The 23,282-nt window shown below is 35.8% G+C and overlaps 1 protein-coding gene across 1 annotated transcript in view; it reads right to left on the minus strand.

Annotated features, from left to right (window-relative positions):
• crb (cell polarity complex component crumbs) overlaps positions 1 to 23,282 on the minus strand; it is a 439,435-nt gene that overhangs the window by 228,529 nt on the left and 187,624 nt on the right. The window contains exon 9 of the mRNA XM_090397137.1: positions 5,876 to 6,026. Coding sequence (XP_090253263.1) covers positions 5,876 to 6,026 — 151 coding nt within the window. The remainder of the gene's footprint in view (positions 1 to 5,875; positions 6,027 to 23,282) is intronic.

A 23,282-nucleotide genomic window follows, 5' to 3' on the forward strand; every position in this document is an offset into this window, starting at 1 on the left:
TCAGTCTGTTACTTGTCAAGACTCCAATATTATCGGATTCTATATTTCTGGTGTCTAAGGCATTTTGTACCCTATCAAACCACTTATATCTTGGTCTTCCTCTGGGTTGTTTTCCTGCCAACCTGGCAGAGAACACTTGTTTTGCTAATCTTTCCTTGCCCATTCTGTTTAAGTGACCATACCACCTGAGATTAGCTCGGCTAATGCTTTCCTGGATGCTGACAATATCAAGTACTTTCCTAATATCCTCATTTTTAATATGATATTGCCATTGATGCCATCTGTTCATGCCTGTAATCTTTCTCAGGACTCTCATATATGCAGTCTCTAGTCTTTGGTCAAGTGTTTAACTTCTGACCCAGCTCTCAGATCCATAAGTTAAAACTGATTTCAACACTGTCTTGTATACAGCTAATTTAGTGTTCCGACTAATTTCTCTCTTATTCCATAAGAATTTATTCAATTGACTGCCTACCATACCAGCTTTATTGATTCTGTTGTCTATTTCCATATTTAATTTACCACCTTCACTAAAAATCGTGCCTAAGTAGCTGAAATGTTTTACTTGTTCCACAGGTTCTCCGTTCACAACACAGCTGACATTTTCAACAATTCTACCTATTTTCATTGTCTTTGTCTTTTTAATGCTGACGTTCATACCATATCTATTACAACAGTTATTCAATTTAGTCAGGGAATCTTATTTAGAAGTATAACATTGTCTGCATAAAGCAAAGAGCTGACATTAACATCTCCAATTCTGATATCATGTTTAATACCACTTTCCTTCATAATGTGATCCATATAGATAACGAATAACAGAGGGGATAATGTACATCCTTGTCTCACACCAGATTTCACATTAAATCATCTTCCTGTACTTCCTTCAATTCTAACTGCTGACTTACAACTCAAATAAAGACTAAGTGTTGCTTGATATAATGCTCCATAGACACCATATAACTGTAGCGTATTGAATAGCTTCTCGCTTGGCACCTTGTCATATGGCTTTTCCAGATCTACAAAACTCAAATAGAGATCTTTGTTATATAATTCTGTTATATATTATAATTCTGTTATATAATTATATAACAGAATTATAATATATTATATAATATTATATAATTATAATATATTATAATTATATAATTCTGTTATATAATATAATTCTGACACCCCTTCCTTTCATAATCTCATCTCAAAATCACCTGACTTCCCATTAGAATGCAACACTAAGTTAATGATAAGTGTTGAATATCTTCCAAAGTGATCAACTTTCATTTGTTAATTCTGTGTGTAAGAGAGAGAGATTCTGACACAGGATGCTATGCCTTTGATGAGAGCCAACAGTTCAAATCAACTGCCAAGCCAGTGTAACCTACTCGATGCACTAATAAAATGCAAACACAAGGGCTACTGAGCATAGCTCGTGTCTTTTAAGTAGTGCATGCAATGCAGAATTCAATGCAAGGACTCTATTCTCATAAGTTCTCTAGTACATTTTTGAAACTAAGTTTTTATATATTCAGCTATAAAATAAGGACAGATTATACCCACTATATCTATTATTTTATGATTGCCAAAACAGTCATTTAGGCTCTTTTTCACTTAAAATAATAAAAAAATACATATATACATAAAATAAATGAGCAGGAATAATATATTAAAATAAATATCAATGATACATAATAAATATAGTGTTTAAAATAATGGGGTGAGGGAATTTATAGACAGACAGACATCATAATGATATCTGTGAAAAATTTACAGATTTCAAAAATATCACATTAAACAATAGTGGTTTTATTAATTTTTATTAACTTTATCAAAAGTTAAGTTGTTTTTCATAATGCAAGTTCATGAAAAGTTATTTTTTATGCAGTATCAGGGGACCTGTTCCATACCAACAGAACATGCACCACACCATAATACCTCCAGAACCTTGAGTTGTATTTACAACACAAGCTAGGTTCATTGCTTCATGGAGCTCCCAGCAAACTCTCTGCCTACTGTCAGTACAGAACAAGATTCACTGTGACTCATCGGAACGCATGAATTCTGTGACTTCAACACTGTTGATGATTACTGACCAGCAGTATTCTTGAAAAGTTGCCTAGAACATGTGGTAATGGATGTGACCAAGCATTTTGCATATATGCTGTGTAGGTGACATTTACATATCTACATAAAGGTTTCTAATTCAGTGGCCAGTATGCCTACTTTAATTATAAAGGAATAAGAGGTGCTGAAATTGCAGACGTTTGCAAACTTATTTTACAAAGTTAATTTTTCAGTTTACAATTTTTACAAAACAGTTTGACAACTTTCATGCTCTTTTAATATCATGAGATGCTGTATTCTATGGTGATTTCTAACAGCAGGAAGATAACATAGTGATATTTAAATTAAGCTCATAATTTATGGGAAGAAAAATTGTAACAACTCAAAGTTATAATCCACATTTGGCTCAGAAATGAACAACCTTAATTTCACAGTATACAGTGACATGAAATGTTGAAGAACAATGAAAGGTTTGTTTTAATTAAGGGAGCCATTTCCTACAGAAATGGCTCCCTTAATTTTTTATTTTTATTAATTTTTGTTAAATAAAACCATAATTTTTGTTAAATAAAACAATTCTTCTTCCTCTACGCATTTATCCTGCTTCCAATGCAGAGTCCACGTGTTACATTTTTGATGCGACTTTTTGTTAGTACAATTTCCAACCGGCCTGCCGCTATGGGGTGAACATAGAACATAATTTCTATGTTCACCCTATCCCAAATTATTCTCTGCCCACCTTTAATAATTTAAAAAAAAAAACAAAAAAAAAAAAACAGGTTTTTCAAAAAAAGTTCAAAAAGTTCGTATACCTCACCAATAATTCTCCCACATCTCTCAACCCCCACTTTTCTGACCCCCCCCCCCTTCCGTTCAGTCATACTTTCTTCCTTCAACAATGAATATATATTGCCATACGCCTGGATGCCACTGAAAAAGAAGACAGCCAGCAACATCCCACAAAGGTATATCCGGTTTTTATTCTTCCTATTTTTTTTCTTCCTACATATTTTTCATATATCTCTCCATATAAAGCATGTCATAAAAATAATAAATTAAACCATCTTCCATCTTCAATTCTAACTGCTGACTTCTCAAATAAAGACTAAGTATTGCTTGATATAATGCCCCACTGACACCATACAACTGTAGCATTTTGAATAGCATTTCTCTTGGCACCTTGTCATATGCCTTTTCCAGATCTACAGAACTTAAATACAGATCTTTGTTATATTCCCATGATTTCTCAACTATTTGTTGAGAAATCATGGGAATAAGCCTGTCAGGATCAGATTTTCACAAAGTGAAAATCTGATCCTGACAGGCTCTATTTGGCACAAATCCAGCTTGTTCTTCACCAAGTTTCCCTTCCACTATCCTTCTTAACTCTTTCTCAAGTATACTTGCATAAATCTTACCAGCTTGTCCCTCTGTACAAGCTTTCTGAACTATTCAGTGCAGCCACTGTAATATCATCTACTCCAGCTGCCTTTCCACATTTCAGGCTTTTGATGGCTTTTTCTACTTCAAGTATGGATATGTATTCATACTTGAAATAGAATTGCATACATGTTGAGTGTAATAAATTTAGTTTAATCCTTTATCCAAGTGTGGGCAAACAAAGTTTGCACCTGAAAGTATCTTCAGGACTGGGGTAAGGTGGTACAACACCAGGACACACTCCTTGCAAAGGTGGAGCAAGCTACCAACAATCCTATCTCAGTATCTCCCATGTTGAGTGTTTTTTACCATTGTGCTGTCAATGATTGTTTCATTTAGACATTTTTCAAAATTATAACTCCACATATCAAGGATATCTTTTTCTAAAATTTTCATGTCACCTTTATCATCTCTAATGCCTTTTACAGCACTCTTTCTTTCATTTCTGAGCTTTTTCAACAACCTCCAGAATATCTTGCTGCCCTCTTGATATTTATTTTCTATGTTCTTACCAAAGTCTTCCCATGACTTTTTTTTAGCTAGTTTTACACAGTGTTTAGCTTTCTTACATCTGTCTCTGTATTCTTTAAGAGCACATGCTGACTTATTTGCCAGGAACTTTTGATAAGCTTTTTTCTTTTCCTACACTGCCTCTTTAACTTCCTGTATCCATCAAGGAGCTCTGATTTTTCTATTCTTGTAGACTTGGCTGAGCGCTTGCCACCGAATCGTCAACATTTGGTTGCTGTTCTCAAACTCTTTCATTTTTTCTTGAATAATGTTTGTTGTGTATTTTAGTCTACAGTACACATCATTGTGAGATGGCAAATTAAATATAGAAATAAAAAACAGAATTAGTAAAGATGGTATGGCAGGAAATTAACTGAATAAATTTACCATGGTATACCCCCTTATCCGAAGGTTCTCTTTCCATGGTTTCAGTTATCCACGGTCAACCCAGGCCTGAAAATATTAAATGGAAAATTCCAGAAATAAACAATTCATAAGTTTTAGACTGCACACCACCCTGGGTAATGTGATGAAATCTCGTGCTGCCCTGCCTGGGACATAAATCCCTTTGTCCAACATATCCACGCTGCACTGTATACACTACACACCTGTTAGTCACTTGTACTGGATCAGAAAATTGTAGTTCTGAGTAGTTTAGTTCTTTAGTTATCAGATCGACTATCACAGTATTGCAGTGCTTGTGTTCAAGTAACCCTTATTTTTCTTAATAATGTCCCCACGTGAATAGTGATGCTGGCAATTCAGATATGTTAACGAGAAGTTGTTAAATGCTTCCTTTTAAGTGAAAAGGTGAAAGTTCTTGACTTAGTAAAATAATAAATAAATAATAATAAAAAAGCATGTGCAGAGGATGCTAAGATTCCATTCACATTCATATAACTTTTATTGCAGTATATTGTTATAGTTGTTCTATTTTATTATTGTAGTTATTGTTATTAATCTCTTACTGTGACTGTATAGGAAAAACACATAGCGTATATAGGGTTCGGTACTATCTGTGGTTTCAGGTATCCGGGGGGGGGGGTCCTGTGGATAAGGAGGGGAGTGTATATGGAATAAGAGACAAATTAGTCAATATACGATATAATGCTCAAACCAACTTTAACTTAGGGATCTGAGAGTTCTCTGAGATTAGTGAAGTGAACAAATGGCATCAGTAGCAGTATCATATTAAAAAAAATGTGGATATTATGAAAGAATTTACATTTGTTAGCATTCAAGAATATGCTAGCAGAACTAATCTCAGATGGTTTGGTCACTTAAACAGAATGGGAGAGGAAAGATTAGCAAAACAAGTGTTCTTTGCCAGGCTGGTAGGAAAAAGATCCAAAGGAAGACCAAAATGAAGGTGGATTGATAGAGTAAACAGTGCCTTAGAGGACAGATATATAAGATCCGATAATGTAGGAATCTTGGCATATAAGAGATTAATTTGGAGGAAAATTACTGATCAGAAGTTAATAATGGTGTGACTTTTCACGTAGTACTATCATAATATCCTATACATCGCCTGTGGGTACATATCAGGAATTTGATGATGGTCATGATAAAACTGGTTATTAATCATTAGCTAAAAATTAAAATTCTGAAACTGGCCAGAAACAACAGCATTATAATGGGTATTTTTCTGTAATAGCTTAAGCCTGACCAACTTTGGATAGCAGATGCACTAATATACTAGTTTGATTATATTATTAAATTGCAATATATTAGATGCACTATTATATTACAATTTAATAATGCATGAATGAAATTTTATTACACAGGTTTACAATATTCCAAGCACTGAGACCTTTAAAATTCTGCCAAAATGGAGAACTAAAATTAACTGCGTACACCTTACCAGTATATCCAGGGTCACAAGAGCAAGTATAATTATTCAGAAGATCAATACACTGGCCATTCAAACAAGGTTGAGAGCTGCATTCATCTTGATTAATGTCACAATTTCTGCCCTGCCAACCAGGTAAACATTCACAAAGGTAGCCATTAACCTAATTTTAAAACAGATATTGCATGCATAAGCAAATATTGGAACTTAATTATTAGCTTTGAATACCATGCCTTTCAACATTCTACATTTAACAAATGATAGAAAAAACAGGACACAATAAATTCACAAATGATTCAGACTACAGGCATATGCATTATTAATAAAACTATAGTAATACACAAGCAGGTAACAATTATTAATACAAATAACATGAATTTTCATTCATCATCAGATCATAGCTACATACTTTAAAAAAAAAAAAATTGTAGCATTTTACTATTAATTTCTAATGATATATATATACTATTAAAATTTCCAAACATAAGATTTTGAAACACTAAACACAGATACTAAAGAAAACATAAAATTAAACACCGAATTGAAATTAGAAGAATTTCTAAATTTCTACACAGAATTGTAGACAGATAAATATTTTTTTAAAAAAAAGACAACTTGCAGACACTTAATGAATATGAAAATGAAATAACTAAAGAAGAATTAGAAATCAGCCTGAAAGAAACAAGAAACGGAAAATCACCTGGAGAAGATAAGCTAGGTTCAGAACTATATAAATACGCAGGAACAAGATTCAAAGAAAGACTCTTATTATTTTTAAATAAAATTTACAACTGGTATCCCCCCAATAGAATGGAAAAAAGCAATTGTGATTCCTATCTTTAAAAAAGGTAGTAGAGATGACCCTAAAAACAATAGAGGTATAAGTACACTAAATTCCTGTTACAAAATATATAGCAGAATTTTAAATAGCAAACTAATGAAATATTCTGAAAACTTTATTTCAGAAGTACAAAATGGGTTTAGAAAAGGACGATCATGTATAGACTCAGCCTTTTGCCTAAAATTAATACTAGAGAAAAGAAGAGAATACAATTTAGAAACACATATTGTATTTATTGACTTTGAAAAAGCATTTGACAAAGTTAAAAGAAGCATTTTATTTAACACATTATATGAAAGATAAATACCAAATAATACCCTAAAAGCTACCATAAGTATATATGAAAATAATCAAATACAAATAAGATTAAATCATGAGCTATCATATATAAGAGAGAAAAAACAAGGAGTCCAACAGGGATGTCCCCTCTCAGCAACTCTTTAATATTTACCTAAATAAAATAATAATAAAATGGAATAAAAATTTCCATCAAGGTATTAAACTTTCTCTTGCTGTGAACTTAAACACTCTCTCCTTTTTGCCGACAACCAAATAATAATTACAAATTCTTAAGATAACTTACAGAAAGCTATTTTAGATCTAAATGAGATATCCAAAGATTATGGTATGATAATATCAACAGAAAAATCAAAAACTACGGCCTTTAAAAGGACAAGATCCAGCAAGAACTAAGACAGTAATAGATAACAAGATCTTAGAACAGGTGAATTCATTTAACAACCTAGGATGTATGATCACATATGAAAATGAAAAAGATATAAACGTAAAAATTGCAAAATATTTAAAAATAACAGGTGTAATTAACTCTATATTTAAACCAAACCTAGTTCAAAAACAAACCAGGCTAAAAGTATACAATACATTAGCCTTACCAGTCTTATTGCATGGAAGTGAAATCTGGACAATAAAACAAAAAGACAAACAAAGATTAATAACAGCAGAAATGAAGTTTATAAGAAAAACTGCAAGAAACAAAGAAATTATGAAAGAATTAAACCAAGAATCAGTAATAGAAAAAATTAAAAATATAAACATAAATGGATGGAACACGTTCAAAGAATGAAAATAGAAAGATTACTAAAACAAGCCATTAGGAAAAAGAAAACCAGGATGTCTTCTTAAACAATTCAACAATGACTTCTAAGGTCGGAACAGGCCATGCCAGGCCTAAATCCTTGATTATGCATGATGATGATGATGATGAAAATTTCCAAACAATAACTCATCAATTTAATTGCTGAAAGGCATATGTGAAACTATGTTAATTACTTAAAATACCATCAAGTGAAAATCTAACATAATGATGAGTAGAAAACATGCAAAAAAAGAGATGAGTTAAGATACTAAAAGATACACACACATGCCAAAAAGAGAAAAGACCAAATAAATTGGGGGTCTCAAGTAGTTATAAAAGAAGTTTGAGTCAATGTTGTGTGGTATCATTCATAATTTTACTCTATTGCTTAAGAAGAAATTCAGCAAAGAGAATCTGGATGTAATATGAAAAACAACTGAAAACTGAATTTCAAAATTTCGTACTGAATTATCAGTAAATTATCAGACAAGTAGTACATTGTAGCATTTTTGAGGATAAATACCCAACTGCAGGTTAATGACCATTAAATTCTAAGAAAATAATTCTTTCTTCTGTACTGACCATATATAGATAATTATAAAAAATTAATACCTAACCAATCGTGGATAAAAAAAGTTAAAAATTTATCATAGAGATACATTTTAAAGGTGTTGCTTAAATCAATTTACTGGTATGCCAAATGATACCTGTTATACTTGTTCATGAATGTTGATGATATGAACACATAATCATGCATTTTCTATAATTATTGCTTCTTGTGCAATGTTTTCTGTATTTGATTTTCTTTCTTCTCCCCAGAGAAAATGGAAATAACAGAACCAAAGTGACACTAACATTATTGTCTTGGTTAGATCAATTAATGGTCATTATAATATGTGCACTTCAAACAATACAGCTTTATAGAGCTCAAAAAATTAACAAGCAAACTGTACAGTGAATTAATTATGTCTCTTATTCCAGCATATAAGCATGGCGAATGAAGAAAAGATTTCTTGCATGCATCACATCTATGACATGCAACACACACACACACACACACACTAATTATTTCATTAGGCACAAACTTTTTCAGCAGCAAATGTGAAAAGAATAACTTGATACTGTGATTCTTACCATATGGAAAGAAAGATAGCCTGATGACATTTCTGACCGATGTATTCACTTCACATTACGAGGTATCATCTATTCAAAATATGATGTTTCAGCAGAAAAACCAAAACTTCCAAAACTTCCCTATCTCTGTTTTTTATCACTATACCTCTTGTGCAACACTAAAATCTTGTATCAGGATTCATCAATCTTAAAAAATGTTACTAAATTTTAAGAAACACTACCTTTAATACTGAGATTCAGATTTAGCATAAATAATTCTCTTAAACTCTTACTGACTGAAATTATTTAATTTGATTTATAAAAAAAAAAAATAAAAAACATAAAAACAAGTTCAAGACAATAAAATTAGCAATTCTAATATAAAATCTATACTTTCATCCACACTTGCTGGGTTAATGAACTGACTTTTATATAAACAATGCAACTGAGCATTTAAGACAATATAATTCAAATGTCTTAAAGATGCAATAATATACTCCTTAAGAGATTTAAAAAGATTAGACTGATTTCTTGAACAAATGGATATAAAACTGCTTAAACTTTAGCATGAGTAACTAATTTCAAATCTAATCACTGAGTTTATGTAGTTCAGTTAGTAACAACATTGTATGACCAGAAAGAACCTTATTCAAATCCTGTCCAGGATGTGAAGAAGCTTTATAAGAGGTTTCCACTGAAGCAAGTCAGCCAGTCTCATACAGAAATAAAATGGGTTTTTCCTTCACAAAACAGGCAAACTGAACAGAACAACAAAATTAATAGATATAATGCACTGGCCTGTAAGATTGGCTACTTCAACTATAATTCCAAACAACTGACTAACTCACTTCTAAGTTCAATTCAACCAACTACGGATTATTACAATTCAAGATAATTCTTCATGTCCCACAGATGCAAGGAACCGAGGGTTCATTTATTTGTTGTTGTTGTTGTTTAAGTGTCTTCAAAGAACATGGTGAAAGTATTGAATAGCAAACTTTATATAACGTAAAGATTTAAGCATCAATACAAAATAAATCTACCATACATACATAAAAAGATAAGCTAAAATGTCACGTTTTCCATGTCACTTTATTTAAAACGTTTAGAAACTCAGGGGCTACCCTGAGTGTCGAGTCTTCAAAATTCGAGTCATCAGAATTTAAGGAGAACCGGTCTACCAGTCAGGAAATCGAGGGGTTAGGAGCCATAGGCACCAGGGGGAGAGCTCCCCCCCCCCCCCCTTGAAGACTTGACACTCAGGGGCTACTCTGAGTGTCGAGTCCTCAAAATTTGAGTCATCACCGGAACATGGGGGGTTGGGTGCTGTAGGCGCCAGGGGGGAATAGCTTCCATAGTAAATAATAAATAAAATACAAAGATGTCAGTTATCTTTATCTTCTATGTCTAAACACACCAAAATTATAAATGTTACAAAACCAACACTCGAGATATTCAGAACCCTTAATTGATGTTTCTTATTATACTCTAACATTTGTATCTTTCTTTTTGACTCATTTGATCATAGTTAGAGCTGGCAGTGAAATTTTATGACCGAATGCCGTTCCTGACGTCAACCCTTGCCATTTATCCGGGCTTGGGACCAGCACTTACTGGGGCTAGCTTGCCCCCTTCAGTGGCTGCAATAGGCAAAATGACAAAGCAAGATAGGAAAGATTTACCCCTAATCCTCAAATACACTAATAGCATGCATTGGGAATAAGGAGTGCAAGAAGAGAAGAAAGAAGGGGAGAGGACCAGTCTACAGATAATATAACAGATGTATATTACATGAAGTAAAGCATGGTCCAGCATCAGGTACCTTGGGTTTGAGGTACGCGCTTCCTCTTCCTCGGGGAAGAGGAAACGCAGATGGCCAAAGAAGAGATGGAGGGAGATGGTGGAGAAGGACTTGAGGATGAAGAACTTGGATGTGGCTACAGCCCAAGACAGGAGGTTGTGGAGGAGACTCACCACAAACAGCGACCCTACTTAAGTGGGAAAAGCTGCAGAAGAAGATTATACTCTAACACTTAACTTGAATTTCCAAATATGAAGACATCTAAATTAAATTAATTTTACATAGAATATGTCTGATTCTGTGTAGAGAAATTCTCTATAAAAACAATCTTATTTCATTTGATATATTCTGTTCTCCCAAAATCTAACAGCTTATATCAGTAGAAATACATTATGTGGTGTGCTCATTCAACAATGCACATGTTCTAACAGTATGCTACAATATGAATCAATTAGTAGTAAATTTGGCATACGTTCAGATTTATATATGCCAAATTACTAGTGATTGATTCATATTGTTTGACATACTTAACATATGAGATTTCTTATAGCTCAAAGCCAAATAACCAGAAGACCCATAAGGGTTCTGACAGCAACAGTAGATGGATACATCTTAATGTCAGAAATGACTGCCTGTTCAGAAGAAAATTCAGTTGTGAATGCATGACTCATTTCTTTTTTTGACATCCAACTGTGTTTGTGTGGCTAGTGCTCGAGTGTTAAATTCAGTGCGACTGTGTCCGGGTGAAATGGCTGTCAGAAGGAAACTGACAGGCTGTCGGTCGCTACATTCAACATGTCATCGGCCAACATGTTGAATGCAGAATTCCAGGCATCAACTGGAACACAAATCTGCACGAAAGCATTCAAAACCGAGGCTTACAATGTGGCTTACATAGTAGGATCACAATATGCAAGCCCTACATTGCCCGAACCAACATGTAGCAGCATCATCTTCAGAAGAAGAAGAAAGTGTGCAGTGAGAAGCTTGGAAAGCTTGGAAAGCTGTTATGAAGTGATGAATCATGCTACACCCTCTACTAAGCAGATGCCTGGTGAACATCACTTACCAGAGTGCAATAACCCCAACTATGAAATTCAGAGGTGGTTGGTATGATGGTATGGTCCTGTTTTTTCTGGTTTGGCATTGGACAGCTGTTTATGGTGCCACAAACAATGTTCTCCAAGGGGTATCTCTCAGAACATTCTAGACAACTCAATGCTTCATACTTTATGGCGTTTCTATGGAACTGATCATTGTCTCTTTCAGCAAGAACTGTCATAAGGCTGCTGCTGTAACTGTGTGGTTTGTGGACATGAACATCACCAAACTTGACTGGCCTTCACAGAACCATGATCTCAATCCTAATGAACATCTGTGGGATGAACTGGAGCACTGGGTAAGATCAAGGGACGTTCTCCCCATAATAGTCCAGGACCTCATTACATGCATACAGGAAGAATGGTCCAAAATTCCCACTGATCACTAACATATGCTTGTGAAATGATTGCCCCCATAGGATTGCTGCAGTCATCACAGCCAAAGGAGGTCTTACAAGTACATCTTATTGAGGTGGGTGCCATGGCTGTTTGTTCCTCACACTATGGAAGACATTGACTTCTTTCCAAGCAGTGTACGTGTAGTGTGTAAAACCTAATTTAATTAGGTTCAAGGCTATACTGAGTAAGAATGAATTAAAGATGCCAAGAAATTATATTTTTGGTTTAATCCTTTATCCAAGTGCAAGCAAGGTTTGCACATGAAGTAACTTCATGACTGAGTTACTTGTATGTAGAGACTAATGACTTCATATCACTTGCTTTAGTATCCCATTATGCAAAGCACATATTCTGGTTTCAACCTTTATTGACACAAGTCACAAATGCAAGAAAAGAATTCTGGAAGTGAGTTATGAATGCAATCGATAAACAAAAAAAAAAAAAAGAAAAAGAAAAGTAAATGAGATAGCTGGGGTCATAGGAACAAATGCTTTAAGTAGTGATAAATACAGTGTGCGAATATGAAAATATTGCTAGAAAAGTGACAAAGGAGAGAGAATTGCCAGTTAAGGCAATTCTTTTCTCTTTCATAGTCCTCTTTCTGAACTCAGTTAAGAAAGAGGACTATGATAACAAACTTTTTAATGTCAGGTAGCGTTGAAGAAATGGGTGTGAGATTTTTGATTTGTGGAGTGAGTTTGATGGTATATAAGAGAAATGGACAGACTGAAGTTGAATGGATTTCACGTGAAGAGACTGGAGAAAATATTTACTGGGGGTGAGACCTAATGCAGAGAATGAGAAAAACTAGATCTTCGTGAGATGTGTGTGGGTGGATGGGTGAGTGGGTGTAAGTGCTGCTAAGTAATGCAAAAGTGATATAAAATAAATGGGCATAGTAATGAATCTGTTGAAGGGAAGTACTTGTACACAATGGATTTGGATGTATTGAGGAAGGGAGGAAATACAGGAATTGTGAAACTGGGTTAAGTGGACTGCAGATGTATATAAGTGTTCTTTTTTTTTATTTGTTTAATTACAAAAAATATTATACGTACCTTATATTTTTGTTTTGATCCTTCACTCAAACATAATTTTTTTATTATTACAGATTTTTGGTGTCGAGGCTAGCTGGTGAACGGACGTGCTATCGGAGAGCTCCTGAGAGATTTGTGATTTTTGTTGATTTATTGATGTTTTGGATTCAATGTAATGGACTTAAGTGTGTAATTTTGGTATATTATTGGAGCTTTATTAGCGTGGTTAGGGTACTAAAGTGTTTTATAACATAATCCATGTCGGGAAGTCGCCGCTAGATGAATTCGTAATGTGTAGTGTTCGTGCAAGCTCCAAATAAGATAAGTATCATTTTCAGTTATCGATACAAATTACTTAATATTGTGTAGTTTTGTTTTGTTTGCCTTGCGTATTTTAGTGCGTCTGTTTTTGGTGTGTTATAACGAATAATTTGACAAAACACGTTGCAAATAAGTATGGCACCTGTGCGAAGGAAAATGGCAGCCAGTAATGAAGGTTCGCCATCCTTATCAAAGAACGGTACTATAAACGAAATGAGTCAGTGTACTAGCTGTGAAATGTACGCTTTGCGGAGTGTGGTTAGATGATAATAAAGGATTGAATGTGTGTAGAAAATGTAGGGAGAATGAGGAATTGAAGTGTATTTCGGATCGTGAGTGTGATATTTTTGTCAACCTTCAGAATGAAGGAAATAGGGATATGACAAGAAACAGCACGGTTGTACATGAAAATTGTGAGAGTGTGAATGTAGAAAGTGTGAATGATAGTATAAATAGTTTCTCAGAGAATAAAAAAGATGAGATAGATGCATTGAGTGAGATCGTGTTGTTGAATAGTGCGATAGAAAGAGCAAAACAGCAGCTAGAGTGCATGAACAAAAGTAGACTGAATGAACCAACCAATAATAAAAGGTATGACAGGAAAAATAGACGTATGAATGTGAACATGAACAAAATGAAGGATAGAGTGCTGTATGGAGACTCGTTAGTACGAGGTGTGTTAGTAGAGGATTTGACAAAATCGTACCAACCTGGTGCGACCATAAAGGACGTAACTGAGTCTATTAGAGAACAAAAGGAAAGGGTGAAAGAAATGATTGTTGTGGCAGGTACGAATGATTTGAAAGGAGATAAAATGGAAATGATAGAAGACCTGAATGAATTGTTTGAGGTAGCAAAAGAAAAGAGTGAGAGAGTTAGAATGATTAGTCTTTTGCCACGGTATGACAGTGAAATGTTTAAAAGGAGGGCCATAATTGCGAATGACTTTATGCCAGGGTTATGTATGACGAGTGGTGTGGAATTTGTGGATGTGTGGAGTGAGTTTGATGGGCGAAAGGATCTATATAAGATGGATGGCTTGCATTTGAATGGTTACGGTGTAAGAAGACTTGAGAAAGTGTTGCTGAATGTAGTGGATGTGCAAATTCAGGGAAACTAGATTTGTTAAGTGGGGGGGGAGTAGATATACAGTCCTTATGGAGGCAGTTGAATGTAAGAATGAATATAATATGCCAGAGCAAATAAGGACAACAAATCTGAGTGGGATAGTTAATATAAGGCATCAAGGTAGGGTTGGGGCTAATGGGGGTCTTAAATTCATGTACACGAATACTAGGAGTATTAGGAACAAGAAGGAAGAGTTTTTGGCCATGGTTGGCACTTCCAGACCACAGGTTATAGGTATTAGTGAAACATGGCTGACTGTAGATGATATAACTAGCGGGACTGAATGTGATGGGTATAGTGTGTTCAGGAATGACAGAGAGAATAAAATGGGGGGAGGAGTATTGTTGATGATAGCTGATGAGCTCCAGCCAAGGAGAATAGAAGTTGAATTGCAGGATAGAGAAAAGAGCACATTTGAGGCCATTTGGTGTGAGATTGTGGCTAGCAGAACTAAATATACAATTGGGTGCTGCTATAGACCAGGTGATGGAAAAGATGGTGGTGACAGTATGCACAAGCAAATAGAAGAAATGGGTGGAAGGAGGGTGATTATTATGGGAGATTTCAACTATGGTCGCATTGATTGGAGTGAGGAGAAGACACATGGAAGGAAGGAACTGGATTTTATGCGGTTATTAAGGGATAACTATCTGCGACAGCATGTAATGGAAAATACTAGGGGTCAGAGAGTGCTTGACCTAGTAATTACATCTGAGGATTTGGCTGTAACAAATATGACCACATTGCCACCAATCGGTGAGAGTGATCATAGGGTCTTAACTTGCGAGGTGGCTAAAGGTGTAGAATTTTCAATTAAGACAGGGTACATGTGGAATTATCGGGCTGGAAAGTATGACAAGCTTTGGAGTTTGATTGGTTCAGTGCCATGGCATGTACAACTGCAAGGACTAGAAGTTGATAGTGCATGGGAGGTAGTTAAGAAGTGCTTGCATGAAGCAATGGCTGACTGTATACCTAGAGTCCGAATAATAAATCAAGTAGGGGTTAAATGGACCATTAAGCTTGAGCTGCAAAAAAAGAAACAACTATGGAGGGAATTTAAGGAGAATGGTGACCGGCAGGTACATGAACGGTATAAAGCGCAGGCCAGAAGGGTGACGACTGTGGTAAGAAAAGCAAAAAAGGATTACGAAAGAACATTGGCCATGCAGGCTAAAGAGAATCCTAAACAGTTTTTTAGATATGTAGCAAGTAAAAGGAAAAATGTACATGGCAAATTGATTTTAAAGAATGCCTATGGTAGGGAGGTAACTGAATCAGTTGAGATAGTTGAGTTACTGAGTGAGCACTTTGCAAGAGTATATCATCCAGGTGGTGACATTGCAGAAACGAATAAACCAGTAGATTATACGGGAATTGTGGTTAATGAAGTGGAGGTGAGTAGTCTATTGCATAACCTCAATGTCAATACATCTGTGGGATTGGATGGTATACCAGCTCGTGTTGTACAAGAAGCAGCTAAAGAATTGTCAGTACCCTTGACCATTTTGTTTAATTTGAGTCTCGGGTCTGGGTTAGTCCCGAGCGGGTGGAAAGAGGGGAAAATGGTTCCACTGCATAAAGGTGGTTCCAAGACTGCTGTTGTAAATTACCGACCGATTAGCATATCAGGAATCATTGTCAAGGTCTTAGAGAAATTAGTCAAGAAAAGAATAGAGGATAGATGAAAATGGGATATTGTATGGGGGACAACATGGTTTTGTGAAGGGTAGATCATGCCTCAGTAACTTGCTCATGTTTTATAACACAGTGACGGCTGAACTGGATAGGGGTAATGGGTTTACAGTGATACTACTGGACCTTGCCAAGGCCTTTGATAGGATACCACATGGAACCCTAATCAGTAAACTGGAGCAGATGGGTATAGATATAGGGTTGGTGAGATGGATAGGAGGGTGGTTGAAGGAGAGATACCAGAAAGTGGTTTATTTAGGAGTGAAGTCTAAAAGACGTCTTGTGACTAGTGGAGTGCCACAGGGCTCTGTTCTTGGACCACTGCTTTTCAATTTGTTCATCAATGATATTGGAAAGGATCTGAGAGGAAGTGTTCACTTGTTTGCTGATGATGCAAAGTTGGGTAGAGCAATTGTGAGTGCACAGGATGTCAAAATTTTACAGGATGATTTGGATAGTTTGGAGGACTGGGTTAGGAAAAATGGATGTCAATTTAATGTGGCAAAGTGTAAGGTTATGCACTTTGGGGTGAAAAGAATAGCAGCAGTATATCGCATTGGTGGAACCGTACTCCAGAAGATTGATGAGGCCAGGGATTTGGGAGTGTTGGTGGATAGGGAGTTGAAGTTTAGGGGGCACATTGCAAAAGTAACTAAAACAGCTCACCAAATCACTTGGCTTCTGAAAAATACTTTAACATGCAGAGACGAACAAGTTGTTGTTCCTCTGTATCGAGCCTTGATAAGACCCCATCTGGACTTCTGTGCCCAGTTGTGGGCACCAGGGTTTCTTTGTGATGGGGAGGAAGTGGAGAGGGTCCAGAGACGAGTGACCAAGATGATAGCAGGTCTGTGGAATGAACCTTGTGAGAATAGGTTGAAGATTTGTAGGTTGCAGAAATTGGAGGATAGGCGAAGGAAGGGTGATATGATTGAGACATTCAAATTACTGAAGGGTTTTTATAAGATTGATCCAGAAGATATTTTTGAAAATATGACTGGTTGTGGGAGGACTAGGGTCATGCATGGAAGCTGGGCAAGAGCGTGGTTGACAAGGGTGTTAGAGCTAGGTTCTTTACTTGGAGAGTGGTAAATGAGCGGAATAAGCTTCCAGAGTCTGTTGTGGGTGCTATGACAGTGAATGAGTTCAAGGCAAGGTATGATAGATACTGTGTGAATGTTGAATAGTTGTTCTTGACATGATGTTAGGGCCTCCCTCGATGAGTCTGTCAACTCCTTGGAGTTTCCCCGAACAATAATAATAATAATAAGCACACAAAGTTTGCTTATGAAGCGTTTTTATTGCTAGTCTACCAGTATATATATACATACTATAGAGGTTTGACTTCATATCAATTGTCTCAGTATTCAATAAAGCACACTTCAGCATGCATATATTGCTATATATCATGGAAAAGGTGCACGAGTTTCAGGTCTCAGACTCTGTGTGTAGTAGACTGTGCTCAGAATAGTGAATAGAAGCTACAGGCTTTAAATTTGATATACCTAAATTTGGTAACAACATACTGTAAAAGATCTAGTACACTGCATGCTAAATATTTCTATAAGAGCAACCTAATCCTTCAGCTTTTCTGCATTATCTTCAGCAGTGACATTTTGAGGACATAACGCACGCTTAAACTGCTAATGTAATATTTCTAATATTAATGCTTTAATATTAGAAACATTACAATATTATAATATTATAATATTAGAAGTATTAAGTTGGAATGGGTTAATGTTGGAGTGGAAATAATGGAGAAATTACTAAATAAAATAAGTGACAACCATGATTTTATCATATAATTCATTCTTATGGTATGTTCAAAAATTACTGACTGTAAATTAGAAATTCTGAAAGCAAAAATTTTGTATGAGCAGTTACTAGGCACCTGTGCTTCTTTTTTGACTGGTGATGCTCACACATGCATACAGCTTAGAGGAGAACACTGACTCAGACTATTTTCAGCCTTTAATGAGGCTTCACTAGCAGGAGCTGGACTCAGTATGGACTACTGAGGCAATGTTGATGTAACATCAACAGCTGATATATATACAAAAATGGTTGCATAAGTTTCCAGACTGATTAACTTTTAGAAGTGATAGAAAAAAAACAACTGTGTCACTTGTCAACAAAATGTCCCTTTACTTAAAAGTGTGAAAAATGTCCCTTTGAAGTAAAGGGACATTTTTCACACTTTTCACGTCTTTGAATTAACATTTCTACACCTTCGAAAAAATAGTCTGTACTTTTCTCTGCAAAATGGCCTAAAACTGCACCTTTCACCTCATTGTCATCTGCAAATTTTTTTCCTCAAAGGTCTTTCTTCAGTTTCGAGAAGAGGTAGTAGTCACTGGGTGCAAAATTTGGCCTGTAGGGTGGGTGCTCAATCTCCTGGAAGCCACAGTCCTTCACTGCAGCATTTGCAAAATAGCTGTATGGACTGGAGCACTGCTGTAAAGCAAGCAAACACCATGACTTAGCATTCCCCGTCTCTTTTCTTTTATGGCATTGTGCAGGAGTGCATTCTACATTCACAGTGGTATTCCTTTCTTTGAAGTCAATGAAGAAAATTCTCCAGCAATTCCAAAAGATTGTTGCCATGATCGTCTTGGCGGATTAAGTAATGATCTTGGCTTTTCTCTGCAGTGCTTTGCTTGGTTTTTACCACTCCATGGATTCCCTTTTAGAAAGAGGATCATACTAAAGGAGCATGGTTTCATCCCCAGTGACAGTGGATTCCAGCACTTCTGATACTCTTGACAAAGTTCTAAAAACTTGTGGGAATAGGTCACACAATGCTCCTTCTGAATTGAAGAGAGAAGTTGGGGGGGGGGGCACCTTGCACTGACCTGTGTCATGTGAAGCTTCTCATAAATGATGCGAAAGATGGTTGTTATAGAAAGCCCTAACCTTGCTGAGATTTCTTTGAGCTTCAGCCGTTTGTCATTGAGCAGTTCCTCGTCAACAAGAGAGACATTTTTCTCAGTCATCACTTCCACAGGCCAACCATCACGAGGATTATTGTCGATGCTTTCTCTTCCTAGGCAAAACTGTTCAGCCCATTCCTTCATGGTGGAATATGAAGGCCCCATAAACAACATTCACTCGCTCTTTGATAGCATTTGGAAAAAGTATCACAATGTGGTACTTTATTTTTAGCATTACAGCCACTTGGTGTGCTACATATTAAATCAGTGCCTCCAACTGAATGATGCAGGTAGAGAGTTGGAACTGGCACACTAACCTTCCCGTGGATGGTGCTATATGTCACGCATGCCCTTTTGAAATTGGCATGCATTTTTGCATGTCAGGCTGGAAACTTTTGGAACCTCCCTTGTACAAGTAGACTTGTCATGAAGATACCTCCCATGCAAACTTTGTTTACACTTGGGTAAATTATTAAAACAAGAATATAATTTTTTTTCATGTATAATATACTTTGTAGCCGTGTGAAATAAACTTCCTACAACAATCTGTGATCTAGAAAGTATTTTTAACTTGGGTATAGTTATGTTAAAGATACTAAGCAATTTTAAACCTGGTTTTACTCCATTTTTTCCAAGTAAGCAAACAGACAAATGTCAAGTTTGCGTCTGCAATTTATGCAGGACTAGCTGATCCCACAGGTAGTGCAAGACCAAGGCAACTCGTGGTAAAAGTGGAGCAAGCTCTGATCACTAATCTTAATATTTACCCTTAATGCCAAAACACATCTCCAAGAAGGGGATGTATGATGTTTTGTATTAAAGGCAAGGGGCCACTACCCAGACCACTACCCTGATGAGACCTCAATAAAGGTCGAAACTGATGAGACCTCAATAAAGGTCGAAACTGGTCTGGGTAGTGGCCCCTTGCCTTTAATACAAAACATCATACATCCCCTTCTTAGAGATGTGTTTTGGCATTAAGGGTAAATATTAAGATTAGTGATCAGAGCTTGCTCCACTTTTACCACAAGTTGCCTTGGTCTTGCACTACCTGTGGGATCAGCTAGTCCTGCATAAATTGCAGGCGCAAACTTGACATTTGTCTGTTTGCTTACTTGGAAAAAATGGAGTAAAACCAGGTTTAAAATCTGTGATCTAGACTATTTTACTAATATGGTGATACATTTTACTACCTGTATATGGAAAATAAGTGATTTACACATTGATTTAACCTTAGGATCTTCCTTCACCAATGAGACCTAAGTAAAGGCCAAAAACAATCTGGGTAGTGGCCCTTCCCATAATGCATAGCAATATACAAGTCCAAAAGTAAGTGTGTTTTCATTATGGAATACTGTGACAATTACTGTTGAATTTGTATATTGAGGCTGTTGACTTAATTGTCAACAGCCTCAATATACAAATGTGAAGATACTTCACATTCAAACTTTGTTTACACTAAAGTAAATGTTTAAAATAAGAATATAATTTCTTGTCAAATTCAATACACTGTAGATGTAACTATACAAAAATAAAAAAGCCAAGAGGTAACATGTTATATCTATACACAAATGCCAGCAGCATCAGTCTTAAAGGGATAAAGTTTGTTACCTGAGTGTAAAGGATATAATATTTTCAGGAAGGACAGAAGAGATAGAAAAGGTTTAATAATGATATCAGACAATTTAAATCCAAGTAGCATAAAAACTCATGCAAGCAATAATGTTCCATGCAGCAATGAGCTTTAGGCTACCAGAGTGTGAAATGGAGATTAAAGACAAAATATATCATTGTGTGTTGCTACAGATCTGATGGATCAATTATTGGGGTGATGAAATACACCATCAAATTAACCTAATGGGTACTAAACCAATGCAGATAGATTTCTCATAGCATGGATCTTATTTAACAATGAGCCTGTTTTGCCATCAGCTTGTGATAATAATCATGCTGTATACTGACCTGGTAGTAGCTAAGTACATAGATGTTCCAATCTAGATAGGATACATGCTGAATTACAAATAAAAATTATGGCAAACTCAGGAGAATACTATGTTCAGTTCAATGATATTAGTTACTGACTGGGAAGGAATATCAGTAATGCATGGAAAGTGAAAAGATGCTTAAATGATGCAGTATCTAAATCTGTTCCTGGAGTTTGAACAACAAATAGGTGGGCGTAAAATGGATGTGCAATCTTATCAAGCAAGATATACATACAGAAGATGATATGGAAAGAATATTGTGAAAATAAGATCCAAGGAGTACCAAAATATGTTAACCACAGTCAGAAAAGTAGCACGTATTGCACAGAAACAAAGTTGGAGTATGAAAAGAAACTGGCTAAGCATTCTAAAGACAACTGACAAGAATTTTATCATTAATTAGCAGGTAAAAGAAAGAATGAATATGGAAGCATATTTTTAACAAATGCAGATGGTATGCTTGTGTCAGATATCATCATCACTGTTCAAATAATGAGCACCCACTTTCCCAAGCTCTATCAACCCTGTGCATGCAATGGTTCCCACCACTACAATGGATAAAAACAGAAATGCATAAGTAGGATAACCTGGATAAGAGTAATTTGGGATATCAGCATGTATTCTAAAGAAATGTTCGGCTGAACTGGTTAGGCTACTGACATGGTTGTAATTCATGTCCCAGTTTAGGAAAGAATACACGATAGTCGTGACCATGTCTAACTACTGATCTATCAGCATCTATGGAGAGGCAGTGAAAATTTTAGAGAAGTTGGTAAGAACTTATACACCAAAATGGATTGACAGAAAAGCTACATATTTTATAATAATGTTATTGCTTAGTTGGATAAAGGAAATGGATACTGTTGGACTTCGCTAGGCATTTGACAGGATGCCACATGAAAGGTTGTTGCATAAACTGAAGAATACAGAATTGGAATATAAACTATTGACTTGGACAAACAGTTGGCTGATGGACAGGTATCAGAAAGTGTTATACAAGATAAGGAGGGAAAGGGGGGGTGAATCTGCCAAATTTAAGTTGATCAGTAGCATTCCTCAGGAATCACTTCGTGACCACTGTTGTTCAATTTATGCATTAATGATAATGGAAAGGACCAGACATGTCCAATTGTTTGCTGATGATGCAGAGATAGGCAGAGGGATAAAGGATGCTACTGATATACAGCACTTACTGAATGATATGGATGGAACTGTGGGAAGTATAGATGTCAATTCATTGTTAGCAAATGTAAAGTTATGCACTTTGGCATGATGAGATTTCCAACAGAATATTGAACAACAATCTCCATTGATTGAAGAAATTGATGAGTCTAGGGTTCTTGGGGTTATGGTGGCCAAGAAGTTGAAGTTCAAAGGTCACAAAGTAAAAATTGCAACCACAACTTAGAAGATAACTCAGAATGTTGAAAGGAACATTGACATGTCATGGTAAGGAAGTCGTTTGCTTGTTTACAAGGTATAGATGTGACTGGACATGGACAATTGTGAGCAGATTTGAACTCCTGGGTTCTGAGGGATGACGAGGCAGTGAATACCATACAAAGATCAGCTAAAAAAAATAATGAGTATTAGATGTAGACTATGAGGAAAGAGAGAAAGAATATATAAACAGGAAAAAGAGGGATGATATCATAAGAAATTTATAAACTAATGAAAGAATGTTATAAAATACCAGCTGATGAAATTTTTTATTATATGGAAGGTGGTGAGAGGACAAGGGGGAAATCTCTGGAAATTGAGTTTGTATGTGGTTAAAAACAGGGATAAGAGCTGGATTTTTCTTTTTCAATGAGTCCTTGACTCCCTGGAGGTCTCTGATAATAATAGCAATAATAGTATTGAAGAGATGATAAAATACATCTGATACCAGCCATACTGCTCACAATTGTCCATGTCCAGTCACATCTATACCTTGTAAACATTTCCTGATAAGTGTTCTAATTTGAGTGCTA

This window comes from Typopeltis vanoorti, chromosome 8 (assembly GCF_054136105.1).
Source record: "Typopeltis vanoorti isolate ZY-2024b chromosome 8, IOZ_Tvanoo_1.0, whole genome shotgun sequence".
NCBI classification, from domain to species: domain Eukaryota; kingdom Metazoa; phylum Arthropoda; class Arachnida; order Uropygi; family Thelyphonidae; genus Typopeltis; species Typopeltis vanoorti.